Source organism: Dermacentor silvarum, chromosome 7 (assembly GCF_013339745.2).
Source record: "Dermacentor silvarum isolate Dsil-2018 chromosome 7, BIME_Dsil_1.4, whole genome shotgun sequence".
NCBI lineage: Eukaryota > Metazoa > Arthropoda > Arachnida > Ixodida > Ixodidae > Dermacentor > Dermacentor silvarum.
Genome location: NC_051160.1, coordinates 93,626,234 through 93,653,500, shown reverse-complemented (window position 1 = coordinate 93,653,500; position 27,267 = coordinate 93,626,234). Strand labels below are relative to the sequence as shown.

Sequence of the window (27,267 nt, the reverse complement as noted above, 5' to 3'; positions counted from 1 at the left end):
AACTTGAATACTTCTAAGCATGCAGTGAATAGCATTGGATAGATTGTGTCTCCTTGACTGACCCCTTTCTTGATAGCTATCTTTCTACTTTTCTTGTGGAGAACCGAGGTTGCTGTGCAATCCTTGTAGATATTAGCCAAGATATTCACGCTCCTGTACTCATCGATTACGCAATGCCTCTATGACTGCCTGTATCTCTACTGAATCAAATGCCCTTTCATAAAGTGTCCCGCTCCCTCAGCAGCACGCAAAAGATGTTGCAGAAAGCGAACGACCCCATTGCGGCAGAGTCCAACAGACAGCCTACCTCAAGTATCTTTTTTGTAATTGGCATAAGAAGACCTACTATTTCCTTCTTTTACGGTAAATTTTTCAGTTTCATCAGTTTCACCAAACGAAGTTGCAACAAAAACACCGATGCTATTGAGGTCCCTCGGTGCCTAAAAAGCTCACGTACCATAACAGAGAGCAGAACAGCAAAATCCTCGGGTTTGGTGTCTTTAGTTTTCAGCACACTCGCAGCACTTTTCTCCATCAGAGCAAATAGTCTTGCGAGTCGCAACAGGGTGCTACTGGGATTTCTCATCCTGAGGGAGGAGAGTCGCTTTGCTTAGCCTAAAAGATTTCTTAACATGCTTGCAGATTGTCTTCTTATAGCGCAAAAACACAAAAACGCACGGACATAGAAGAACGGAGACAAACACAGGCGCTAACTTCCAACAACACAGGTGCTAACTGTTGGAAGTTACCGCGCGTGTGTGTGTCCGTTCTTCTTTTACGTCCGTGTGTTTTTTGTTTGCGCTATAAGAAGACAATCTGCAAGCATGTTGCACCAACAAGCCCAAATGTCTACGCTGATTTCTTAACTCCGCGCTCCTGAAACGGTTTCCTTTTGATGTTGTAAACTTATTGTTATATTGTGGTAAAGGGGCGTTAGTACCTCACGCTGCTAAAAAAATATTCGCTGTTCGGGTGCGGTTCGGGTTCCTGTTGGATTCCAGCATGATTTCCAGTATGATTTACCTTGTACCTCAGAAGTTCTATGGATCAAGTCATGGTAGTATTTGGTGAGTTTTGTGATCGTTTATCGCAATCATTGTGTGTGACATCACTTTTAAAAACGTATCATGCCTGGCGGCCAAATTGAGATGTGGACATACCGATCAGAGTATGCCTTTTCTTTGCCTTAACGCAATTTATGCGGAAAAAGCTACATCTAAGCACGCCAACTATAACAATTCCAAAACAGTGTTGCGGCAGCGTTGCGAAACACACGGAGTTTCCGAAATTACTTCACGATGACGCCTAAAGCGCAGTGATTAAAGCAGGAAGCGAGCCTAAGCAATGAATGTATATCGTAGTCATCACTTAGAGGTTTCATTCCATTCTTTTTTCGGTCTGATGGAGTGTGAGGATGTTTAAATAATTCATGGAAAAACGAAAGAGGCATATTTTATTGAGAATATACCGTTACATGACTTCCCTAGTGTGGCGGAAGTCATGTAACGGTAGATGCTCACTAAATTATGTCTCTTTCGTTTTTCACATTACCTGGGTCTGGTGAAAACACACCCCCTACACCAGAAAGACACACATTTGGCATCACAACATACGTTGGAGCAGTGGGAGGCGCGACTGTCCAGCTCTGAGCTGGCCGACCAGCAATTGCTGATCGACCAAGTGGGACGGGCGGCTAAGGCCAGTGGGGTTCTCGACTAGAGCTCCTCCATTCTATTTTTCTCATTGAATAAAAGTTCTTTCCTCTCTTTCTACCGTTGTACCTTCTGATAGTTCCACTCGTGTCATTGGTTAAGCAGCTGGAATCCAGTGCCTATCACTATCACATTAAGTGACAATTTGAAGTATTTTCGTGATAACGGAAAGACTTCAAATGGCGCTCTGAGACGAGGTGAGCACTGCGCGTTTCGTTTTCGTGAATGAATCACTAAAGCATTTCTTTAACTTATGGACAAAACGTTCCCATGGCGTTAATATTATTTCGTGATACTTAAACCATGTCAGTGCGGTGTCAGTGAGCGTGAAGACGTTTGAGAGTTGGCGGGCAGTGCCTCAGTCGTTGGACTTGCTTACTCGTTGGTAATGCTGAAGCCACTCGTCCACATGTTCACCTGCTTTGCCACCGAAAACACAAGGTTCTCTGTAGTATCGCCACGTACCATCTGGAATCGGTCCCTGAGCGTCTCCTTCGTCGGAGATGACAGCAAACGAAAGTGCTAATCCGGCGAGGGACCGACTGCGGCGAAGCATAGAGTTGCTCCGGGTCCATGTAATCTGAATTACCCCGCACCTGGGACTGCTACCAAAACTGTTACCAGATGAAAGTTACGGGTTCTAATTCTTATAATTCAAGACAAGCCTCACGCGGCGGCAAAACGTCGTTGTCTTCTGCCTTAACTCCTATCACACTTCATCCACTCACGTGCGAATATTTATTTGTAAACCTATATTCCGAGACAGAATATGTGTTATTTCCTTGTCGATAATATGGACTATTCTTATGGTTTTCAGAGCGTCGCACCTCACCTGCCATGGTTGCGTAGTGGTTACGGCCTTGCACTACTAAGCCAGAGGGCGCGGAATAAAATCCCGGGTGCGGCTGCCATATTTCGATAGGGGTGAAATACAAAAAAAAAAAGCCGGTGTAGCGTACATTAGGTGCGTGTTAAAGAACGCTGTGTGGTCAAAATTAATCCGCAGTCCCTCACTACGTCGTGCCTCATATTGATATCGTGGTTTTGGGACGTATAACCACAAAATTTAAAGAGCGCATCCTGATATTTTTTTTCTTTTGCAGTTTCTTGGCACGGAAGAACCAATTTGGACCTACAATTCTACAATCCATGCTAATATTACCTGCAAAGTGGATCGTATGGTCAATATGACAGAAGAAGCGATCAACTTCAATAGAACAATGTATTTTCATGGAAACAAGTAAGATGCAACCAACAATATACTTGGAAACGAAATCACTTACTGTTACTTTCTCCATAGGTCAGGATATCCGGTGGAAGGCACATTTTTTTCTGAAGAAGCATCGGAGCCCTATGCAATTTTATTCGGCGCACCAGGTGGGCACTCTGCTTCTATTCACATTTCTGTGCCTAGAACATTGCATAAATCCATTCAGCGTTTCTTCGGAAGCAGTTCGCTCTTCTAGTAAGCTCATATGCACGCATAAGTAATTAGAAATGACAACTTTTGCTGAGTGTAACGGTGATAAAGTCTGCTAGCTAAACACTCAGCCACCTTGGCTGACAAAAAAATAAGTATTATCCAGTATTTTGTTGATCTGAAATCATATCGAATGGAAGCTGTGGAAATTGGGGATTATACTTTCCTTGTGATGAGGTAAGCAACATTTGGTCAAGACGGCGGCAGCAACACCAAAGCTATACGTGATAAGCTATCCAACACCATCGCTCAGCCCACGGCGTAAATAAACAGAAAAGGTTCAGGGAAAACGCAAAGCGTACTCTAAAAAATTGACAGTCACGCCAAAGAGGGTGAAGGCGAAATCCTGGGCGCTCAAGATACATTCATTCATTCATTCAAATAACTTTAAATTATTTGACATTGTCATTCGAATGCAGTGTTACTTTTTATTACTTGTTTGTACCGACCAAAGTTCGCGGGTACGAGTGCCCTTATTGACGCTACCTTAGTTAACTGTGGCTTAACTAACCTCGCCCTAATTAACGCGAAAGGTGGTGGGTTCAACACCCCCAAAGGTCGTGGGTTGTAATGCTTAAATGACTCTATATTATTTAACTGTGCTTCAATAAACCCTGCCTTAATGCCAAATGTGGTGGGTTTCACACCCACATACGCTCGAGGGTACGACTCTCACGGGATGTCGTGGGTTGGAGTCCCTGAATAACTGTATCGTAATTAAACACGATGGCGACGGTGACCCGCACACCATCAAAATTGGTGCATGAGCGTTCGTATATAAGAAAGACACGATGTGGGGTTGGTGTATTATTTAAGTGAATTACTACACCTAGTCGTCATCGTGTACAATTTCACTTCGACGACACGGTTTTCGCTCAAGGGCTTGGAAGGTCGACTGAACGATGACGCATATAAGGCTTTCCGCCTTCATAAACGACGAATGGCTATATTGAAAAGGCTTTGATGACGTGGGCACAATATTTATGCTACGCGATTTGAATCGGCTATTTACCGTGACCGTGAATTATAAATAGTGACCGTGAATCAAAAATAGCCAAATAGTTTTAAAATAGTAAACAGACGTTAAAAATTCTTTTTTGGAACTAACGCAAGAGCATTACTACATGACCTTAGAAGTGCAATGCAGGCTGTTCAGAGTTTGTAAATACGTATAAACTGCGTTTTAACCACATATCTTTTCATGTCTGATATACTATATTTATTTCACTTATTATTAAACCACTCTTTTTTTAATTCTCTTGTGTCTGCGGTGGCGAGTAAATAAAGGAATATGTATGCTTGCATTTTGAAGGCATTTACCACGGTGAAAATTGATAGATTAAGGGTGGTTATGGTTTAGATGGCCAGATCGGTTGTATCGCTTTCATTTATTCGAAGTTTCAGCTGTGAGGCACGACCTTTGAGAACAAGCAGAATACATTGCAAGTGTTGCAGCCTCTCATTTTCTAGAAGGCCTATTTCTACAGCGTGGGCATCACGCTACATTGTTTTAGAGCTGATGAGAATAGGGGTTCCAAGTAACTCCGCCACTGGGGACAAACATGCCCATCTGCAAGCAACGTCACAATAACAGAGAGAGTGAGCACGGAAGGTAACTGCAGAAAAAAAAAAAGGAAAACGTGGGCAGCTTGCACTAGTGTTCAAGGCTGGAGTAAACAGCGGAGCTGGTGATCGACCTAGCTTTTCTTCCAAGTTTTACTAGGCTTGGCTAAGTGTTGCTATGAAATTCTAAGTGCTGCTAGGCACAGTATTCCGAATCGGCTCGCCGCCGACGCGCAGACTATTGCTTGGCCGCGCGACGCGCTTCAACATGAGCGGCTTCTTCTTCGGGTGTCCGGATCTTTGGTCGTTCCATTCTAAGGGTACATGTACTCGCCACAGAGTCAACGAGAGCGCTGCCGCCGTCGCGGCGGCTCCGAGCTTATTCTCCCCGGTGACGTCACGGACAAACTGCATCCCCACACTTGCCGGGGTGTGGCTGGCCGAAACCTGCTAAGCCGCTGCCACAGGCGCCTGCTGCAGTCACGGACACCACGCGCGTTTCGGCGCTAATGCGGGGAAACGGGCAAACGCGGATGGCGTCGGCAGCACCTCTGCGCGTTGCCTCGCTGTTGCTGCTACAATTTCTAAACACGATAGTCTTTCTTGGGCTACCTGAACGCGAAAAACTTAGTCTGTCGGTTTGTCACTCGATTCAACCATCCGGCCAAAATCGATTCAACCGCTCGGCCGAAACCAACCAAGCTACTAGCACTGGTGGCAAGGAATCATACACGTCAACATTATATCGCGCAAAGGAAACCTCAGGCCTATTTGAGGCAAAATATATATACAGGGTCGTCCACTCTTAGTACGTACACGGCGCCGCGTGGCCACGCTCCGCGGAGCGCCAGCGCACACGGCGCGGCCGCGCATCGAAGCTAAGCGGAGCAGGCGAGCAGGGGCTTGGAGGTGGGGCTTCGTGTCGTCTGCTAAAGTGCGCGAGCGCGCGGTGCTTTAGCAGACAACAGGCGGCTCAAACACGGCTCGCTCGCGCGCTTTAACAGACGACACGAAGCCCCACTGCTAAAGTGCGCGAGCGCGCGGTGCTTTAGCAGACAACAGGCGGCTCAAACACGGCTCGCTCGCGCGCTTAACAGACGACAAGAAGCCCCGCCTCCAAGCCCCTGTGTGACTGCGCCGCTTAGCTTCGATGCGCGGCCGCGCCATGTGCGCTGGCGCTCCGCGGAGCGCGGCCACGCGGCGCTGTGTTCGTACTAAGAGTTCACGACCCTGTACATAACCGTGTTCCGCAGCGTTCATTTAATTAAGAGTACATATTGGATTGCTTTTTAAGTGAGTAAATGAAACATCAATGCGTTAGAAATGGTGTCCAAGAGACTCAAGCCGCGGCTCTGTAGCCGGTTTGAAGCCAATAGTAATAAGCTGTCCCAACAGATGGCGCGAGAGCAAGGCAAGCGCGGGAAATTTGAATTGAATTCAGCAGAACCTCTATGCATCCATCTATACATAGCCCCAACCGGACACTCAGAAACCTGGACGACGGTTCCATAGAACGGTTGACAGAAGAGATAAATGGAACATGGGAACGAGGGGTTGTCCCGCAGTCCTGGAAAATGGCCTCGGTCATCCTCATCCCAAAGCCTGGAAGACCCCCGAGTCTCACAAACCTCAGGCCCATTTCGCTTACGTCCTGCGGGGAAAAGGTGGCGGAACATGTCATAAACAACCGCATCTCCAAGCACATCGAGCAACAAGGATTGTTTCCCTACAACATGATCGGCTTTCGTCCGGCTTTTTCACCGCAGGACGTGATGAAGCTTATCAAGTGTCAAATCATTGACAATACCACAAGAGATATGAGGCATCTTAGGCCTAGACCTGGAGAAGGCGTTTGACAATGTCTCCCATACGCACATTCTGAACTCCATCTCAAAGCTCAATTTGGGAGAAGCCTTCCACAGATACATAAGCTCATTCCTCAGGGATCGCAAGGCCACGCTCAAAATTGGTGACCTCCAGTCTGACAATTTCAGTTTGGGCCCCAGAGGCACGCCAGAAGGAGCGGTAGTCTCACCGCTACTTTTTAACATTGCCATGAAGAAACTATCGGAAAGGCTGTCCAACATCATCATCATCATCATCATCATCAGCAGCAGCAGCAGCAGCCTATATTTATGTCCACTGAAGGACGAAGGCCTCTCCCTGCGATCTCCAATTACCCCTGTCTTGCGCTAGCGTATTCCAACTTGCGCCTGCGAATTTCCTAACCTTATTGTCCAACATAGAAGGGATCAATCACACGCTCTACGCCGATGACATAACAATCTGGTGCACCGGAGGAAGCGAAGGAGATGTTTAATTAGGCTTACAGGAGGCTGTAGATAAAACAGAGATGTACCTGGAAAGTACGGGGCTTAGATGGTTCCCGAGCAAGTCTGAGCTCCTCCTCTACAGGCCAGTCAGGAGAGGTCCCAAACGTGGAGGCTGGAAACCGTTGTCTGAAATAGACATAAAACTCTACTCTAAAAGCGGCTGTACCATCCCCAGAGTAGACACCATTCGGGTCCTGGGCATGTTCATCGAATCCAATGGCAGTAACAATACGACGCTCAACAAGCTCACAGCCAAAACCGAGAACATGATCAGGCTCATCAACAGAGTGTCGAATAGGCGTGGATGCCTTCATGAAGAAAACCTCCTCAGAATATTCCACGCCTTCCTCATGAGTGGCTGCCACATAGTTTATGTGGCAGCCATGCACAATTGGTATAACTCCGAAAAGAAAAAAACTTACACGCTCATCAGAAAGAGTATCAAAGGAGTACTAGGCATTCCGTTACGGGCGAGCACGGACCTCGTTATGCAACTAGGAGTGCATAACACTTTAGACGAGATAATTGAGGCCCAGGAGTCGGCCCAACTGGCCCGTCTATCCTGCACCCCGGCTGGAAAGAAGATCCTGGTGGTTCTTGGGATCAACCCTATACTCATTGAAGAACGGAAATATCAAATCTCAGAAGATCAAACGAATAATATACGAGTCGCACCGTTTCCCCGTAATGTTGATCCTCAACACAACGTAGGCAGACGCAGGGCAAGAGCCCTCGCTCTCCTCAAGAGTATCAAAGACGATCCCCACTCGGCATGTTTTGTAGACGCAGCCCAATAGGGACAGTCGTCTAATTTCGCCACTGCCATCGTTGGTCAAAACGGACAGATAGTGAATGCAGCTTCCCTGACGTGCTCAACTCCATCCAGAGCGGAGCAGGTCGCAATTGCTATGGCACTCCTAGACAGCAGCAAAACACAAATCTTCACTGATTCGAGATCGGCAGTCAGGGCTTTCGCTTCAGGGTCCATTGCTGAGGAGGCTCACAAGATTCTCAAGAACAAGATAATCTCTACGCACACCATCACGTGGTTTCCGGCGCACCGCAGCCCCCAGCTTGACTCCTTGCCCAATCTCAATGACCTCGCCCACTCCCAAGCGCGCGCACTAACCCACCGCGCGGGAGCAGGGGCGAGCTCAGAGGCCGGGGTTCTCGAGTTTCGGGACACTCTTATTACTTTCAACGAAATCACTAAGCACTATCACCTGGGTAGGAGGACTTATCCTCCACCTCATAGAAAACTGGCTAGACCTCTGTCGTCTACTTTACGCATGCTTCAGACTAAGTCCTATCCCAACCTGGCCCTTTTTCATTCGATCACTCCAGAGGCTTTTAGCTCTACTTTCCCCGACTGTGCGGCTTTTAGCAATCTAGAACACATGCTCTGGCGATGCCCCTCATTACAGGGGCCCAATCGCATCACGGAAGAAGAATGGAGCTCTGCCATTCAGAGCTCAGAACTGTCACGACAAACTTGGGCTGTCCAGAGAGCCCACGATGCGGCGGTTATGCTCGGCCTATGCGTCCCCACGTGGGAGTGGCCCGCAGCTCTGCCCTAGGGCAGGGTTTCTCAGGACCTATTTAATAAAGTTCTTTGTCTGTCTGTCTATGCATCCATCATGGGAGGAGTCAGAGGGGAGGGGAAGAGCATGAGGGGTGGGAAGCGAAGCAAGCAGATATGCGGCCAATTACAGAGAACGCTGTGAATGGCTAGGCAAAACGAAAAATAGTTCGTCCTATGTATCGCTAAACGTCTCCATTGGCTGCGCCGTCAGTTACATCGTTCTCTACGTCGTACCCAAGCACCGTTAGTGACGTTGTTAGCGAACGCGTTCCCGCCCTTGCCACGTTGACGCTGCTTTGCCCTCAACGCCTCCTTCTCGACTCGCCGTGGTCGCATGTGTTCGGTATCTCGAGTTAGCCCGACGTCAAGGTTATCAGCATTCGCCCGCCATTGGCGCTTGCGTTCCGCTTCGCGATTTCAAGGTGGACGTTTCGTCGCAGCCGAAGCCAAAGTGCCGCTCGAGAAACTCCCGCCGAAAGCCGGCGTTGGCCCCGGCGAACGCGTTCCCGCCATTGCCACATTGACGCTGCTCTGCCCGCAACGCCACCTCCTCGGCTCGCCGTTGTCGCATGCGTTCGATATCTCGAGTTAGCTCGGCGTCGTGATTAGCAGCATCCGCCCGCCATTGGCGCTTGCGTTCCACTAGAAACTCAAACATGTAAGCAATAATTGCGAAACGCTTCAATACAGCGTCGGGATTAATCTAGAGCACTGCACGGGCTCGGGCTTACCCGAAAGCCCGGGCCCGGCCCGGCCCGTGGGCCGGGCCGGGCCGGGTAGAGGAGTTTTTTCACGGGCTCGGGCCGGGCTCGGGCACGGCGTGTGCTTTTTGACCCGGGCCCGGCTCGGGTTTTTTTGACGCGGGCCCGGGCCGGGCTCGGGCTTTCTGCGAGTTATTCTCGGGCTTATCAACTCTGAAAAACATGTATTTTTCGATCTCGGGGCGGGTTGGGGCCGGTTTCGAGTCGGGCTCGGGCCGAGCTCGGGCTTAAGGTAAAGGGGTGGCGGGCCGGGCCGGGCGGGTACCGTAGATTATTTCCGGGCCCGGGCCGGGCCCGGGTCTTGCCATAAAAGTTTTGATCGGGCTCGGGCGGGCCGCCCAATGTAAAAACGGGCCCGGGCCTGGCCCGGGCCGCAGAAATCGGCCCGTGCAGTGCTCTAGATTAATCAACTGCTAAACACCGGGGTCGCCCGTTTCAGCTTCGCTGGTTAACCATCTGTACAAAGTGCTAGGGCGGTTTTTTTTTCTCTCTCTCTCGCTCTCATTTTCTCTTTCTCTTCCCCGAGCATAGCGCGTACCGCGCGCATGCTCTCCTTCCCTCTCCTTAACGTCCCATGTCAAGGCAACATGTGCACGGCACGGAAAGGAGGCGAAGCACACGCCGCTCCGCGAGGTTGTTGCTAGGCAACCCAGGTGACTCATCACTCAGTGATGTTTTTTCGGTCGATCAGCACGGTTTTACGGATAGCTTAAACAGACTCGCCGTTAAAAAAAAGTACAGCGCGTCGTAATTGCAGCCTCCGCGATCAACTTCAGAAACATTTTCAGAGCTAATTTCGGAGGCCACGCTCCGCTGTGCTGAGTACGGTGAACGCCACCTAGGTGGCGTTGGTAGTGCTTCTTGATACAGGGAGCTTATTCTTGATGCCAGCGTCCCTTCGAATGCTGGCATCGAGGCGTCTTAGTGCTGAGACCACCGAAGCGTTCACTGTCGGTGCGCGTTAGTGTCATAATGCAGTACTTCTCTTTTCTGCTCGTAGGCGGCGGCACCGCCCCGAGCAAGAGCGCGGGTACACGGAGGAGTGTTAGATATATAAGGCGCGTCTGTGTAGCTCTCTGCAAATGCGTTTGTGGCGCAATGGGTTAAACGCTCGGCGATCTATCGTCGCGGACCGAGAGGTCGTGGGTTCGATTTCCAAATTTTGCATGTTTGTGGAACTTTTTCTTCTGGTTTCTTTCTTTGTATTATGTTCTATGACGTATTTCCGTGACGGAAATACGTCATAGAAACATTTTCCGTGACGGAAAATGTTTCTTCACTTCACTGACGTATTTCCGTGACGGAAATACGTCAGTGAAGTCTTGGTGGACCCCGGCATAAAACACTTTCGTGTTAAAAAGTGGCGCGTCAATTGCTGAGCTATCAAGAGTGCCTATAACGAGAGATGTAAAGAGCTTTAAACATGGATATGGTGCCTCACTCAGAAAGGATGCCAGCCTTTCTGAGGCCCCTTATCCCTGTTTGAAACTTTTATACATGATGATGATGATTATGATGAGCTACTACATCTGTTAGCCCCCTTCTCGATTTAGATAAACACAGCAAGTAGCCTATTACAGAACAGGCAATGTTTAGCTTAGGATGTCTTCGTTTCACGGAGTGGAGACGCTGTGTAGGGAAAGAATGTTCTTAACACAAGCGAAATTAGATGTACATGGATTAAGGTACGAGAAATGTCGCATGGAGTGGCAGGCTATGAGAGACCAAGGACACTGTTGGAAATGTTCTGCGCGCCTGCAATGTCATCGTGTTTTATATAGAACTGGCAGTAGCCGCTGTTCTGACTTCAACACAGGCCATGATTACACATCGAAAGCAGCTACGAAGGAAAGCGGATTACAGCTCCACCTGTAGGACACGTGAAGTCAGGAGTGACTTTTGATTAAGCATGTGCCGAAAACTGTCGTGGAGATGCTGTAGTAGTGTTTTCCCGGAGTGGCCAAGCTTGAGCGATTCTATTTTTAGGAGAGGGGGGGGGAGGGGGCGAGAGATTGCGTAGCGTCTTAGCTTCAGGTCAGCGAGCTTGGGAAGTGGCATTGTCAGTACAAGCAGGGCTGGCAAGAAGGCTAGGAACTTGTCATAAGTATTGATACCAGGACACAGAACATCACAGAACTTATCAGGAGGAATTATCAGCTACGGTGGTGTTACCGATTTTAGTACGACGTAGTGCCACTGAGGTAAAATCCTGCCTCCGGCTTTAAAGACTAGGTTGTCGGACGTATCGGTCAGAACTCTGAAAACAGCGGTAGTTTGAGCATGCAGCACAGCAAAGGGTCGTCAGGCAGGAGCCCCACGCTGCCGACGGGTGAGGTTGCCATTGGGCAGACGAGCAGGAGACGTATTATAGGACGATCGCTTTCGGCGATACTATCGCCTTCGCATGACGTATGTTCAACCAGCCAATCAGCTCAACCACGTTGGATCAATGAGCCTATGAGCGTGCGGCTGGTGGCTGAGGTCATATTATCACCGAAAGTGATCGTCGCAGGGTGCGTCCCTGTTACAATGTTCTGTAGCTGGGTATAGGCTAGAGCACTGCACGGGCCGATTTTTTCAGCCCGGGCCTGGCCCGGGCCCGTTTTTACGTTGGGCGGCCCGCCCGAGCCCGACCAAAAAATTTATGAGGAGACCCGGGTCGGCCCGGGGCCCGGAAATAATCTACGTTACCCGCCCGGCCCGCCACCCCTTTACCTTAGGCCCGAGCCCGGCCCGAGCCCGGCTCGAAACCGGCCCGAACCCTGCCGGAGACCGATAAAGATCACCGAGCGGCATCAAAAAAATAAAATAAAGAAGAGAATGAAAGGAATTTATTCTTAAGGCATAAACACATGTCATATACAATTATGGACACCATTCCAGTGGTCTGAACGCAAATACCAGCGCGTGAAGTAGTACGAATGACCCTGCCGAGCAGTATCGCCAGCAGTTTCCAACGGCGCGACCTTGATGCGGCCAATCCACTTCTTTCGCAGCGCCACCAAGTATTTTTCCACGTCGGGCGCCTCACTGCAAAGCATGCGCCGCCCCAGCCGTTCGTCCCACTCAACAGTATTCTAGTACACTATTGACCCTTTTCGCGGCTATCCCGTGGGCGCTGCCATGTTTGATCACGTGGTGACGCGTCCATTGCTTCCCCCAGCTGCCTCCGTTGCCTCCTTGTTTACAATTGAAGTGTATGACGCCGGCGCGACTTATAAAACCTTTGTTTTCGGAGATATCGTAGACGGTGACTCGGTGGACGACACGAAGCTTTGATCACAGCATCAGGGAACATGCAAAAGCGCTTTCAGAGCTGATTAAGCTATGTCCAAACGGCGCAAGCAGCGTATATGGTGCTTGTTCTAAAAGCGCGGCTAAATATGTATTCTAAGCTATCCAAACATTCCGCTCATGAAATCAGTCAGGATTAGTGTGCTTTGCTATTTGTTCTTTATTCGGCAAATATTTTGAAGCAGTGGCTTGTGAGTTCTGACTCAGTGAAGTTCCTTGGTGCGGCCACTATCTGACTATTTTCTGCCTAATCGCTCACGGGTGGGCTCAGTTCCGATAGATTTCTTCTTCCTGCGCACAAGGCTTGAAACGTAGCTCTTTTGTACAGTGTAATACCTTGTATAAAATATATATATTACAGCTAGAAACTCGCTTACTCTTGTGGAGCGTCACGAAACATTCAGCTTCGACCATTAATTTGTGCGCTATCGCTGTAGTCCATAATTTATTGTGCGTATACAGTGCGCTTATATTCAACTGTGCGCCCATTCACTTATTCTTGATACGTCGGCGATAGAGTGGGCGTAAGTTTTCTTACCATTTGGGACAGATGTGTACAGATAACGTGCGCGAAACATACTGCGACAGGAAGCGGTGCTACTCCCTTTGTCATTGTTTAACTAGTGGTACTCACTCTTGCCGACGTTCTGGGGATGAAGCCCTTTCTTTGTACGTTAGCGATACATGGCTGGCGGATGAGCAAATTTCTGTACCCTCGGGGAAAGCCGTACATCTCGGAAGTGCCGGTAACGCGTTAGGAAAGTTGCAGGAGCGGTTCGCGAACTTGGCCACACAGATTCATTCCATTCCTTAACATGCCAGTCACTATTTTTGAAACCGACTACTGCACACGTCTTCAATCCACATGATTCAATCTAGCATGAGCGTAGCATAGTGCGTTAGCGAAAACTCAGTTGCATGTCCGACAGCTGATCGCACAGAAGCAAGGTAGAAGCGGTAATGGTTTCGTATTAGTGCGCGGTCGCTGAGGAGGCGTATGGCGCGCCACCGTGACCGCCATCTCGTTTTTCTAAAACAACCTGCTCCGCGAAAAGGGTCAATAGCCGACGCGCAGCCACGACCGGTCGTGAGCGCAGCGCATGGATGTAGTAAATGGAGAAAGAAAGCTTCCGGTTCCTCCATGGTGCAGCGTAATGCGCTGCTGCTAGCCTCTAGGCGGCCGGTTGAGAACTTGCGTGCAATCATGGATGGACGCAGTGACATATTTCAGCCGCGTGACGAATTATCTTATCTTACCAGTCATCGTTTTACCAATTCGCCTTTGAAGAATAAGCAAGTCGTGAACGCGCTTGCACCGCGCTGAAAGCATTATTTGCATTGATTTAGGTAAGGAATACAGTGGTAATTTTTGGTTTGAGGAGACTTCGGTCTTTTTGGAATTTTAAATTTTGTTCAAACAGCGCAAAATACGAAGGAAGAAGAAAAAGGAAGTACACAGGAGTAGCACAGCTAGCTTCCAGCTGCGCCGGGGCAACAGGTTTTTCAGGGTCGAGACGCGCGAGGGTAACTCGCTGCACGTTACATGCACACCACCAGAAAGTCCGAGCCCAGCCCGGGTCCGCGTCAAAATACCCAAGCCCGGCCCGGGCTTGGGTCAAAAAGCACATGCCGTGCCCGAGCCCGACCGGAGCCCATGACAAAACTGCCCTACCCGGCCCGGGCTTTCGGGTAAGCCCGAGCCCGTGCAGTGCTCTAGTATGGGCTCCCAGGATAGACAGTTCAACGGCTTCTGCCACGTCTTCCTGGGCGCGTCTATTTCTTCAGCGTGAGCCTTGCTTTGCGTTATCTTAGAGGAGATGGCAATAGGGCTGCCACAGGGAAATAAGATTAGAAGAGTAACATAAATACACTCTAATTTCATTATGTGTTACGTAGGGTAAAGTGCAGTGACCATAGGTTAGTGAAGTCTAGGATTTTTCCCAAATTGAAGACAGAAAGAATAAAATTAGTCAAGAAGAAACAGGCCAACCTCGACGCAGTAAGGGTAAAAGCAGACCAATTCAGGCTGGGGCTCGTAAATAAATATGCAGCTTTAGAACCGGAAGATGAAAACAACATAGAAGTAATAAATGAAACGGTAACTAGGCTGATCTCAGAAGCAGCAATTGAAGTGGGAGGTGAGGCACCAAGGCAACCAGTAGGTAAGCTCTCGCAAGTAACCAAGCACCTAATAAAGAAACGGCAACACATGAAAGTGTCAAACTCGAGAGATAAGACAGAATTCACTGAACTGTCGAAACTGATCAACAAGAAGAAAGTAAGGGATATCCGAAATTATAACGTGGAAAAGATTGAGGAAGCAGTAAATTATGGACGCAGCATGAAATCAGTGAGAAGAAAACTTGGCATAGGACAAGGCAAAATGTATGCACTGAAAGGTAAGCAGGGTAATATCATCAGCATTTTCGATGACATAGTAAAAGCAGCGCAAGAATTCGATACTGACCTGTACAGTCCCCAGAGCAGCCAAGCTACTTTCATTCGAAGTATAGTGACGAAGAGGATACAGATGCTCTTTCTATAACTAGCGATTAAGTTAGAAAGGCTTTGAAATACATGACCAGGTGAAAAGATGCTGGAGAAGATGTAATAACTGTCGATTTAATAAAATATGGAGAATATCTCTTGCTCCAAAAGCTTGCGGCCCTTTATACGCAATCCCTCACGACTACCAGAAAGCTGGAAGGACGCCAACATTAGACTCATCGATAAGAAGGGAGTCGTTAAAGAATTGAAGTATGTAGACCATTAGCTTGGTATCAGCATTGTATAAATATTCACGAAGACACTTTTGAATAGAATCAGGGCAACAGTTGACTTCAGCCAACCAAGAGAACACGCTGGCTTCAGGAAGGGATATTCTACGATGGATCATATCCATGTCATCAATCAGGTAATAGGGAAATCTGCGGAGTACAATCAACATCCCTATATGGCTTTCATAGATTATGAAAAAGCATTTCATTCAGTAGAGATACCAGCAGTCATAGAGGTATTGCGTAATCAAGGAGTACAGGAGACATATGTGAATACCTTGGCAAATATCTACAAGGATTCCACAGCAACCTTGGTTCTCCACAAGGAAAGTAGGAAGTTACCTATCAAGAAAGGAGTAAGGCAAGGAGACACAATCTCTCCAATGCTATTCACTGCATGCTTAGAAGATGTATTCAAGCTCTTAGACTGGGAAGGCTTAGGAGTGAGGATCAACGGCGAATATCTCAGCAACGTTCCGTTTGCAGATGACAGTATCCTATTCAGCAACAATGTGGACGAATTACAGCAATTGATTCAGGACCTTAACTGAGAAAGTGTAATAGTGGAGTTGAAGATTTCCCTGCAGAACACAAAGATAACGTTAAATAGCCTGGCAAGATAACAAGAATCTAGGATCACCAGTCAGCCTCTAGAGTCTGTAAAGGAATACGTTTATCTAGGTCAATTACTCAGGGGAGACCCTGATCATGAGAAAGAAATTTCCAGAAGAATAAAATTCGGTTGGAGTGCATACGGCAGGCATTGCCAAATCCTAACTGGGAGATTACCACTTTCACTGAAAAGAAAAGTGTACAATCATTGCATTGTAACGGTGCTAACATAAGGGGAAGATACTTGAAGGTTAACAAAGAAGCTCGAAAAGAATTGAAGGACCGCACAAAGAGCGATGGAACGAAAAATGTTACGCCTAACATTAAGAGACAGGAAGATAGCGGTGTGGATCAGAGAACAAACGGGGATAGCCGATATTATAATTGACATTGAGCGGAAAACATGGAGCTGGGCAGGCCATGTAATGCGTAGGATGGATCACCGGTGGACCATTAGAATTACATAATGGATACCAAGAGAAGGGAAGCGCCGTCGAGGGCGGCATCAATCTAGGTGGGATGATATAGGATGGCTGATGAAGATGATGATGATGATGATGAGAACGATAAAGTTATTTTGTGGTTTGTACCATAAGCATATCGTCCCTTATACTCGCTACCTCACGCAATTCGGTCATCGGCGCGAGTGTTGTCCACTGGCGTGAGTTCAGTGAACTCACTCCAGTTATTTCACTCATGTCAGTGACGCAGGATAAGTATGATATTGTAGCCGCAGTCTTTGCCATGATATAATTGGTTAGAAACATAATTAGTGTTGTTCAATTAGTCAATTACACATTTCAATTTTTGTGCAAGTAATGAGCGCCTCTTCGAGACTAACTCATTGACTAGAGTTGTGCTATCTGCCACAGGCAATTTTTTTAGTTTGAAAGTGTTCGCTGAAACACGCGGTATAATACGACGTTAGGCTTGTACGTTTTTTTTGTGCTGCTTTTCTTTCGGTTTTGTGCAGGTACAGTATCAAATATCTCTCCTAATTTTTTATGTTGAAAGCTCTCTGTAATTGGAAATATTGGTGAATTTTTAGCTGACAAAGCTGTTGTTTTATACACGTATTGACAAAATAACTCTGCACTTGCGTCGCAAATGTGTGCGAAAATTCCCACCTATCAACAAGGGTGCTTTAAAAAGTATGTGCTACCTGCATTTCTTTTTAGCGCAATATCTTATTGGGTTAGACGCTGTTTCGGAATTCAGCGTACTCCTTTGCTGAATAAGACATTTTGGTTCAAGCGTACTGTTCAATCGAATCTAGTGTGCGCAATTAGTTCCGCCAACGTTCAGAAAAACAGTGTGACAGTTGAACAAAACAGCGATGCGAAAATTCGCAAGTGGTAAGTATCTGCAATAGTAGATGATAAGGATGCATATCTATATACTGAATTATGCACTGTGTTACCATAGGTTATTTACTTTAACATAGCATACGGGGGTTAGCACTTGGTTCCGTATGTTCATTTTGGCCACTTTATATAGCAGATGCAAGTTCCACAGAAAGAAGTTCTACACCGCACAGTCGAAAGTTTTTCTAGACTCCAGCGAGCGAGCTGCTGGCTTTTGTCTGAAGCGGTGACTGCGCAATAGGATATGTTCTCTGCGAGAGAGATAGGCTCTTTATTAAAAAAGTTTAGTTTTTTGCCGGCGCGCACATAACCGCTGGCTAGCTCTGTATAACTCTGTATAGGGATGGGGAATGGGAATTAAAGATTTCTCGGTGATTTCTGAGCAACAGGTTTCTCGCCAGTATATTCTGGCTAATGGTCAAGGAACATTCACTGTTGATTGGTTTACTTGACAAGCGCACAGTGCATAATTACGGTGACGTGATACTAATATTGTTTTCTAGAGCATTTGGATGTTGCTGAGATAGATATGGCACTGTGGCTGCTCGGTACATAATTAGTCATGCTTGTCAAAACGGGGATAAAACCGGGAAGCATTGCTAGGGCATTTTCAGCTGTATTCTTATATAAAATTTGATTGTTTCTGTTTGCGTCCTTTCCCATACACAGGCGGCCTTAAAGAGGGTTATGAGCTCATAATCTACGCCAACGACAACTACACCTGCGCCGTGATGAATGTGACACTAACACTGGGCCTTCCAAGTATGTATGCCACGTATGCTTTGAAGACGGGAATGCTTTGCTGTTCAGACCGTGTGGCGAGGGTTTGTTAACCATGATCGAGAAAGAAATATATCCGTAAAGGATAGAAAGAAATTTCAGAGGTGCTACTCACGCACAAGGTACTACTCGTACAAATTCGTAAAACAGGTTACAAAACTGTTTATCATGTGGCGATCTTGCGTAGACTCGTTATCCATTTACTGCATCCAATTACATAAACGTGGAATTGCGCCTGCAAAACTTCACGGTATGGACACTCGCTTTTTCTCGCAGTGATAGCTGGAAGCATATTTATCTTTATGAAAACGGATGCATTGAGGGCGAGGATATGGGAGGGTCTAGAAAATGTAATAGTTTTGCTGCGTTCCTGCTACGTCTATCCGTATGTTTGGATATATGAGGTGCGGACAAATCTGTAGCCACTGTTTTTAGAAAGTGTGAGAAACGTTTTCAAAAAAAAAAAAACGATAAGGTACTCATGGCGTATGCGTTGGCAGGAAAGCGTGAAAAGTGAAGGATCCTTTTCCTCAGGGAAGCTCTCCTAGCGTCGTCTACTAGATTACTATCTCCATTTGCGATTAGGGGTACATTGGCATCTTCGTCAATGCCCAGCACTGCCCATGGTTGGAGGTTGTAGATAGGATGGTCCAGTTTTAAGCAAATTGAACTACATTGAGTAAGGGTACCGACAACTAAAAAACTAAAAAATTTTACAAGTGCCTTTATTCGAACCTTACCACACAACAGAAAGAAATAATCATGGCGGCCTTGCAAGAATTCACTCAGGAGCGCGTGATTTACCTTAAGGTCCGTAGCTTGCTCGCTGCAGTTCAACCGATGCCGGTATGTTTCTACATGATTCCCAAAATACGCGAGGAGCACAACACTGGCCGGCCTATCATATTTCACACGGGAACACTTATCGAACTAATATCCAGTTACGTTGACTCGCCAATAGGAAACATACCGCTTACACACCAATCCTACTTGCACGACAGAAATCACTTTCTTTTGGAAACCGCTAACATAAAGCTCCCAGATGGGGCATTTTTCATCACATTGGATGTTAGTTCAATTTACACGTAGATCACAAATGATCATGGCATATGCGCCCTTGTAGAATCATGGCACATCCATAACCATACATAATATCCAACCCGAAAAGTAATCGAAATTTTAACAAGGCTTGTTCTAGAATTAAAGAGGTTTGGGTGTAACTGTCGGCAATTCTTTCAATTAAGAGACATCGCAATGGCCACAAGAATGAAACCAAACTACGCTAACACTTGCACGCACCATATCGCGTCCAGTTTTGTATCCCAAGATGATATCAGACCATTTCTCTAGAAGCAGTACCTACATGACATCTTCATTATTTGTACAGGGTCCGAAAACGACGTTAGCAAACTCATGGATGCTTTCCACCAAGCACATCTGAACATTCTATTAACGCACCCATATGCTCATGCGGAAACAAAATTCCTCAATGTGCACATTCGAATAAAGGACGGCAAGCTGGTTACTAGCGTATACACGAATCCCGCGGAAATGTCAACCTTGCGTCACTGTAAAATCAGTGTTCCTTGTTCACAAGCACACAGGTTCAAAAGAATCTGCTCCCGCGCGGACGACTTCCGCAAAAGCACTACGCGCATGAGTGACGTACCTGTAAGGGAGCACTAGCCGTCTTCTATCATTCATGACACAGTCACGCAAGAGGCACATCTCAACCGTCACCAACTGTTACAAGAACACAAATGCTTCAATCAGAAGAGGAAGAAAAACATGGTAATAACTTTCCCAAGCAACATTCCAAAAGTTAGGAAAATACTAAAAAGCCATTTTAATGTAATTGAACGAAGTGAGCGACGGTCGACAATTGTCACTTCTCCACGCGTGGTGTATAGGCGACCAAAAGCATGACAGAACATCATGCACGCAAAAACACAAAGAACACCGCGCATCGGATGTCGTCCTTGCGGGAAAAGGAGATGGAAGGCGTGGAAACACATGCAGAAATCTTCGGCAGAGAGCAAGCTGTTCCAAGTTCAACCACCTCATTAAAGGTGAACTCAGCTGTTATTCATCGAGTGTCGTCTATCTCTTGGAATGTGTATCATGCAACGTCAAAGGCGAAGAACAGACGGACGCCCCATTAAGGATTCGGCTCAGCAGTTATCGTGCACATAAGCAGTTATTTCTCGGCGTTGCCCTTTCTAAGCTAACTACAAGGTCAATTAACATGGTCGGGAAGGCGAGGCTGAAATACGGTTCCAAGCCAAAGAGCAGCGACATCAATTATGGTCGCGCGATTGAAGTGCGACTACATCTCGTGGGGCAAAACACTAGTTGTTGAAAATTATGCGTCCAATACGTCTCCAAAACGTTTGAAAAAGTACAGACAATTCCATTAGAATAGGAAAATGTGAAGTCGTAGGCTGTTTTCTCCATTCACGAAGAATTATGAATACGAAACTGCGCAGGTTTTCTGAAGTTTGCTCGTGGCGATGCGTGCTGAGATATGTCGAGATTGTATTACCGTATTTAACACTACAATCTCGTCAAAAGTCTCTAATGGGTAGCCAAAAAAAGTAAGGCTATATATATATAGTGTTATCCTTGTAATATTTGTTCACTAAACTTATTTTTGAACTGCCTTCTCACTAAATATTGTGTCTCAGCTATGACCTCAGAACCATAGAAAATCTACTGGTGGCACGCGTACTGTGTTAGTGAAGATTATAGTGTGGTTTTTGTGAATCATTTCATTGTAATCTTTACTTTATCTTGACACCGAAATAACAGGTATGTGTTGGTACTAAGGATACACGAATGTGCTACTTCGTTCAAAATCTGTGTGAACCCATTGCTCTGAATTCATGCAAAACACTCACGGCTCACCAGAGTAAAGCGTGCCGTTATAGAATGAGGTCTGTAAATAGAGATGGGTGTATTCATGTTAGATTGCGATGCGATGTTTTGGCGAATGTTCATTTACTACGCTTTATATGTATTGTTGTGTGCTCAGTACACGCAATGTTATAGAGATGTGATGTGAGCTGGCGCAGTAGACTACTAGGCGGAACAAGCCTCCAATGGAAAATGTAGATCTTTTGTTCGGCGAGAAGTGGGCCCCGCGATATGTAGATGGCGTAGCCGTGCCTCCACAAGCCGCCATTGCAAGACGTATGGGCTTCTATGGAACCTTCGCTACCTTGCATACTGCACCAAAATGTCACGGCTTTGATAGTATAAAAGTTACATTACTGGAAAGCTGTTTTCGCACTACGAGAGAACAAGAACAACGCGAATTTTAATTCATCCAAAAAATTAACCAAATGGCACTGGGATATATGAACGCCCCGGCATTAAGCATTAATCATTAATGCATTAAGATCATTAGAAGGCGAATGCAGCTCCCTCTTATGACTTATCTTTTTTTTCAACGACCAACTACCGTACCATACAACTTTTGCAGCTATAATTTGTTTGTGCATTCACGCCACGCTCTGCATGCAGCTTTCACTGAGCACAGTGCATCCGGCCAGCATGCAAAGACAAATAAATGCTTACGGTGATCTTACTATGCAGACTTACTACTTACCTAGTTCTTTAAATGTTGTTATTGATTTTATTTCGCTGACAATTTTTTTTCTTTTTCGCTTCTACTTTCTTTCTCTATTTTTATTCCTGCTTCATTTCTATTTATTTATTTGTTTATTTATTTGTTTATTTATCTGATATTCTTTTCCACGGGAAGGCTAGTTGGAAGAATCCGTTCTTGCAGTGTGCTCGCGCGGGTGCTTTGAACAATGACTTCACCTATTCGACACGTTATCCCCGTTCCTTCCCCACCCTTTCTCCTGGCTACAATAACAAAGCTCACTAGGTACCACACCACGGCATCAAGTACTGCGCCACGGCATCAACTGGAGCCGGCTTACCTTCCTCACGGGTACTGCGGCGAGAGGCTGTCCGTGCTAGCAGACAAGAAACGACACCGCGTATACTGACCCTGTTTACGATTTCAGCTGGAACTGCTTCTTGTGCTGCGTCTGTCCCTTTAGCGTAACTGTTAGCCTCGTAAACTAAAATCGCACACTCTTTACAGAAAGCCTTTCCTACACACTTGATTCAATCGCTATTGGCGTAAATCGTTGTCTTTAACCTCTAACACACACTTTCTTTCTTTCTCTTCTTTTTTTAAACGCGGAGCTGTTTAAGCTTTTGGTTAGGCCGCGTAATGCGAACAAATAACTGCGCCTGGCGATGACGCCACCGCGCGTTGCTTAGCAACGCCTCGCATCAGACGCGGATGCGGTCCATTCTGGATGACGAGGCCGGCGCGAAACACAGCATGTCGCATCTCGACGCCGGCTGCAGCCGGGTACGTCGGCCACGCCTATCGAGTGCTGATCTTTTGCTGGCGTGGCGTCTCCGTGCCGAGCGCGCTCGCGCGTCAACGCTACGTCGGTCTATAAAGTGGCCTTTAGAAGACTGCGCGCCGACCCCGAGTAACGTCCCGATACTCCCATACGGCTAAGTTTGGCTAAGAACCAGCCAAGCCAAACTAAGTTAAGCAACGGAAAGCTAAGACAAAGCTAAGAACCTTCCAAGTCAAACCAAGTTAAGCAAAGAATGCAAAGTCACAGCCAGGGAAGGGCCACCGTCTTCGCTGTTTGCCCAGTCTGCGCACCACTTAGAGTGAAGCTGCCCTTATTTTTTTAGAGCGAAGCTGTTAAAGACGGCGTCCCCGAGGATCGTGTCAGTGTGAAGAAAAAAACTATCCTCATCACCATTGGCTCAAGCGTCGGCGTCTTTTTGAGCACACGGCCCCTTCTCTCTCTCGGCCGGTTGAGTCCCCGCTATCTCTCTTGCGTCAGTCGACCTTCTTTTATGCCGCGTTCCCCCCTGAGGAGACTTGGGTCCGGCTGCAAGTCTAGCGCAGCAAGCCTGCTGGAAGCAGCGCCAGACGAGAGTTGGGTCCTGCTGGGAGGCTAGGGAGGCTAGGCCGGCAGCGCTGCCTCTGTGCGTCCCTCCGCCTCAGCTGCTGATGCTCACTCTCTCCCTCGCCCCTACGGCTGCTCCGCGTGCGTCTATTGACAGGGCCAGTGATATATGGAACTGAAAAGTTCCATAAATGGAACTGTAAAGAGGTCTGACCGCCGCCTTGGTCAGGTGCTCTGCAGCCGCTGGGGACTGATGGCCATGGGTTAATTGTAGGTGTCATCAGGGAGGTTTTTTTTCACCGGCCAACAACTGTTCCAAAGTTTTTTATTGCTTGACGTAAGAGGCTCCTTTATTTAACGTATCTCTCTCTAATACAATCACCAATTCTAGAGCGAGAAAGCCTTGTCTAATTAGATTACATGCACCACGCAAACAGTGCTGTACATTCTAGAACACATGTTCATTACAGCGATTACGCTACAACATAGGAGTCGTGTATACATCACCGGCCGACATACATATCGCGCTCGTCAGAAACATTGTCCGGGGTTCTGGTTGCTTACTTTTACCTGCTCGACACGCTGCTGAAAGGGTGATGACCTCTTCGAGTTTTCCACATTTGTGCCAGTGAAGACTAAATAATTGTTGTGGCAGTTGGCACTCTGAAACTTACTCATGTAGTCGAGCCCCACACCCATGTCACACTGGCTCGGCTTAACTGATTAGGAATCAAGCACCTACGCATAATTTATAATCATGGTTCTGATTGTTTTAATCGGGAAATTACTTCCCCCCCATAATTTTTTTATTTTCATTTCCATTAATTTATCATTTCTTTATTTCGATTAGTAAGTACAAGTAATTTCCCCTATGTTGTCCTTGGTGTCATTGTTTGTTGGCTTCTTATAATATGATTAATAAAAATTGGGCCCCTCGGTTCCCTTTCTTCTCGTTCATTACATAACGAGGGCTCGAATCCGGCAACATTGATGCCTTCAGGTAGCATATGTGGGTTTATTGACCAGTTGCCATCACCCAAAAAGATCACGTGCTCGTGACACCTCCGGCAAAATGCATGTTCCACATCCGTCCTATGGTTTGTGAGTGGTGGCACTGGCTAACACTCCCAGGGTTAGTTCTAGTTGTAAAAGATAAATACCCCAGAAAGTGGATGGGAAAACGGCTCCGCGGGAGCTCAATGGTGAGAGCCTCTCACGTGTAATGCGAAGACGTGGGTTCGTTCCCCACCTGCGGCCAGTTGTTTTTTCATCCATTTTCATTTGCATTTATTTATAATTTTTTATTTCAATCAGTAAGTACAAGTAATTTCCTCTATGTTGTCCTTGGTGTCATTGTTTGTTGGCTTCTTATATTATGAATATATATATATATATATATATATATATATATATATATATATATATATATATATATATATATATATATTCATATATACAGGGTGTTTTTTTTAGCTGCACCAAATTTTTAAACTTAGAGAAATGTAGATTTTGGTCACATTATGTTTACCATTCGAGTGTACGTATCGGCGGCCTCTAGATACAGAGCAATTTCCGCACATACGTGCGTAATTAGCAAAGTTACGCTAATTAACTTTATAATTATCAACAATAGATGGTTATAGCAAATGAGTACTTTGGGGCTCGTCCTCGACACTACCTAGCCCAACGATCAAATTTTGAATAGCGGAGTTCATGTGGGAGCTACGCAAACAATTAGTTCCCCTTGGCAGGCAGCTTGAAACTGAAACTGGCCGCAAAAAGAGCGTCTGTGTCGTCGATGTCGCCGCCCCTCAGCCTTTCGTCACGTCTCCGACGTCACCGCTGGTCCGGCTCAACGAGCAGCTTGCGTTATCTCCTTGCTGTTTGCGGCGTTTCAATGCCAGCGGGCCGCCAAATTTACTTCGTCATTCCGTCGGGCGCCACGTTGCGCTGTAGCGCGAACCCCGCTTCTTGGGCTTTTAGATACTACAGGCACGGCGTCATATTACGTCATATCAGTCTGTAGCGTCGACGGCGAACTCCGCAGATAGCAAGGCGATAACGCAAGCTGCTCGCGGGCCGGACCGGCGCCTACCTCGGAGACGTGACGAAAGTCAGAGGGGTGGCGATATCGACGACAACGACGCTCTTTTTGCGGCCAGTTTCGGTTTCAAGGAGCCTGCCAGGGGGAATTAATTGGTCGCTTAGCTCTCACATGAACTCCGCTATTGAAAATTTGATCGTTAGGATAGGTAGCGTCGAGGACGGGCTCCAAAGTACTCATTTGCTGTAGTCACCTATTGTTGATAATTAGAAAGTTAATTAGCGTAACTTTGCTAATTACGCACGTAAGTGCGGAAATTGCTCTGTATCTAGAGGCCGCCAATCGGTGCACTAGAATGGTAAAGATAACGTGAACAAGATATATATTTTTCTAATTTTAAAAATTTGGTGCAGCTAAAAAAAAACACCCTGTATATATATGCTACAACGTCTAAAGTAGGGATGAACTAATATTCGCCTTAGAAGCACTACCACGTTCATGATTCATCTGAATCACGCGTGACCGCGCGCCTGCAGCTTTCTTAGCTTGGTACAGCTACTGGCTGTACGTAGCGCACTACGTCACTGTTGACATGAATGCACAAATTTTGAATAGTAATAACCATGGATTGCCATGTGATGGTGAACCGCACATGCACTCGTCTGTCTGGTTAATTTTGGGAGAAACGCTCTGACAGCAGTGGTTGTTTTATATACCAATAGACGACTGAAGAATTTCTAGAGGAGTTTCTACAAATTGTACGACGCCCGCTACATTGCCGTATAATTATATAGACAGCAATGTGGCTGCCAAAGTTGGAGCACATTTAAGAGACCATTGTAAGTGTCGCGTCTGTTTTGTATTATACCTCCAAGATGAGCACAATAATACTTGGGGTAAAATACTAGGTAACAATATCTAACCGTATCTAGAAAAAGAAACATTTGCGACAGCCGATGAAAATACTTAGTCCGTGATTTGTTTCTTTCTAACTTATGCTTGCACACAGTAAGAACTATCGTCTGCACCCCTTCTTAGACCGTTTATTTTCTTTTTGTTGCAGCCTTCTGGTTTGACCTGCGCGTGGTAAATTCCTCTGTTGACATCGGGCCCGACAAAGGCTGTCAAAATTACTTCAAGAGTGTTGCTCCGAAGTCGGATCAACTGTATAAACCGGAATGTCAGACGATTCTAGAGCATTCCGATGTAACTCCAGTTCGGCTGCGGGATATATTGAACTAAAGAAATGTCAACAGACAATCATTCATTTGTTCCATTAGGTTGTTTCGATACATATTTGCACATTGATGCAATAAAGTGTAGAATGCTTCACATTTTCTTAGCCTGCATTTGTCCTTCAGTTCTAGAAATGGGCATGTGTCACAGGTAATGACTTTCATAACTGTCACAAAGTGTCATACCCTGTTTTTCAGAGAGGGCCAGAGTATACCAGAAGTTCAATACGAAATAGTATGGGAGGATTATTTGTCCTCTATTCACTGCAAAATGGCAATGGTGGAGCAATGAATGAAGGGTCATAATAAAGAAATCTCAGGAAATATTAGACGTGTGAAAGACTTCACAAATTGTGACGTCTTCCGAAGCGCTTGACCTTTTTCCAGGACACGGTACACGTTGCTGATGGTCATTACGAGAGGCGTACTCAAGACTTCTTCCATGGCACAAGTTGGTTCGTTCTTTTTCTGGTGTAGCTAAGTTTTATTTCAGTAATTTTAATAAAGTGTAAACTTGTGCAGTGTCACATGCGTAAGCTCGACAAACTTTGTCCTGAATCTTAAGGAATATGGTTATTTTACATTAGGCTATTTCGTACAGAGGGTGACGAGAATGTGACCATGATCTAGAGAAAGCAGTGGGCGTTGCAAGTTATCGTGTGAAATACATTGCAGGGTTCATACGCTTTAAATGGATGAAGTTAGAAATGTTCGAAGGGACTGTATTGCCAGCTTCTCGACCAGCAATAAATTGTTTGATCAATTAAGGATTATAACA

General features: G+C 46.4%; 1 protein-coding gene across 2 annotated transcripts in view; it reads left to right on the top strand.

Annotated features, from left to right (window-relative positions):
- The window catches only part of LOC125946874 (uncharacterized), a 98,129-nt gene extending 71,537 nt beyond the window's left edge, over positions 1–26,592 (top strand). For both annotated transcript variants that reach the window (XM_049670995.1, XM_049670994.1), the window contains exons 2-5: positions 2,816–2,952; positions 3,013–3,089; positions 18,148–18,240; positions 26,318–26,592. In XM_049670995.1, coding sequence (XP_049526952.1) covers positions 2,816–2,952; positions 3,013–3,089; positions 18,148–18,240; positions 26,318–26,496 — 486 coding nt within the window. In that variant the 3' untranslated portion in view covers positions 26,497–26,592. The remainder of the gene's footprint in view (positions 1–2,815; positions 2,953–3,012; positions 3,090–18,147; positions 18,241–26,317) is intronic.
- The last annotated feature ends 675 nt before the right edge of the window (positions 26,593–27,267 follow it).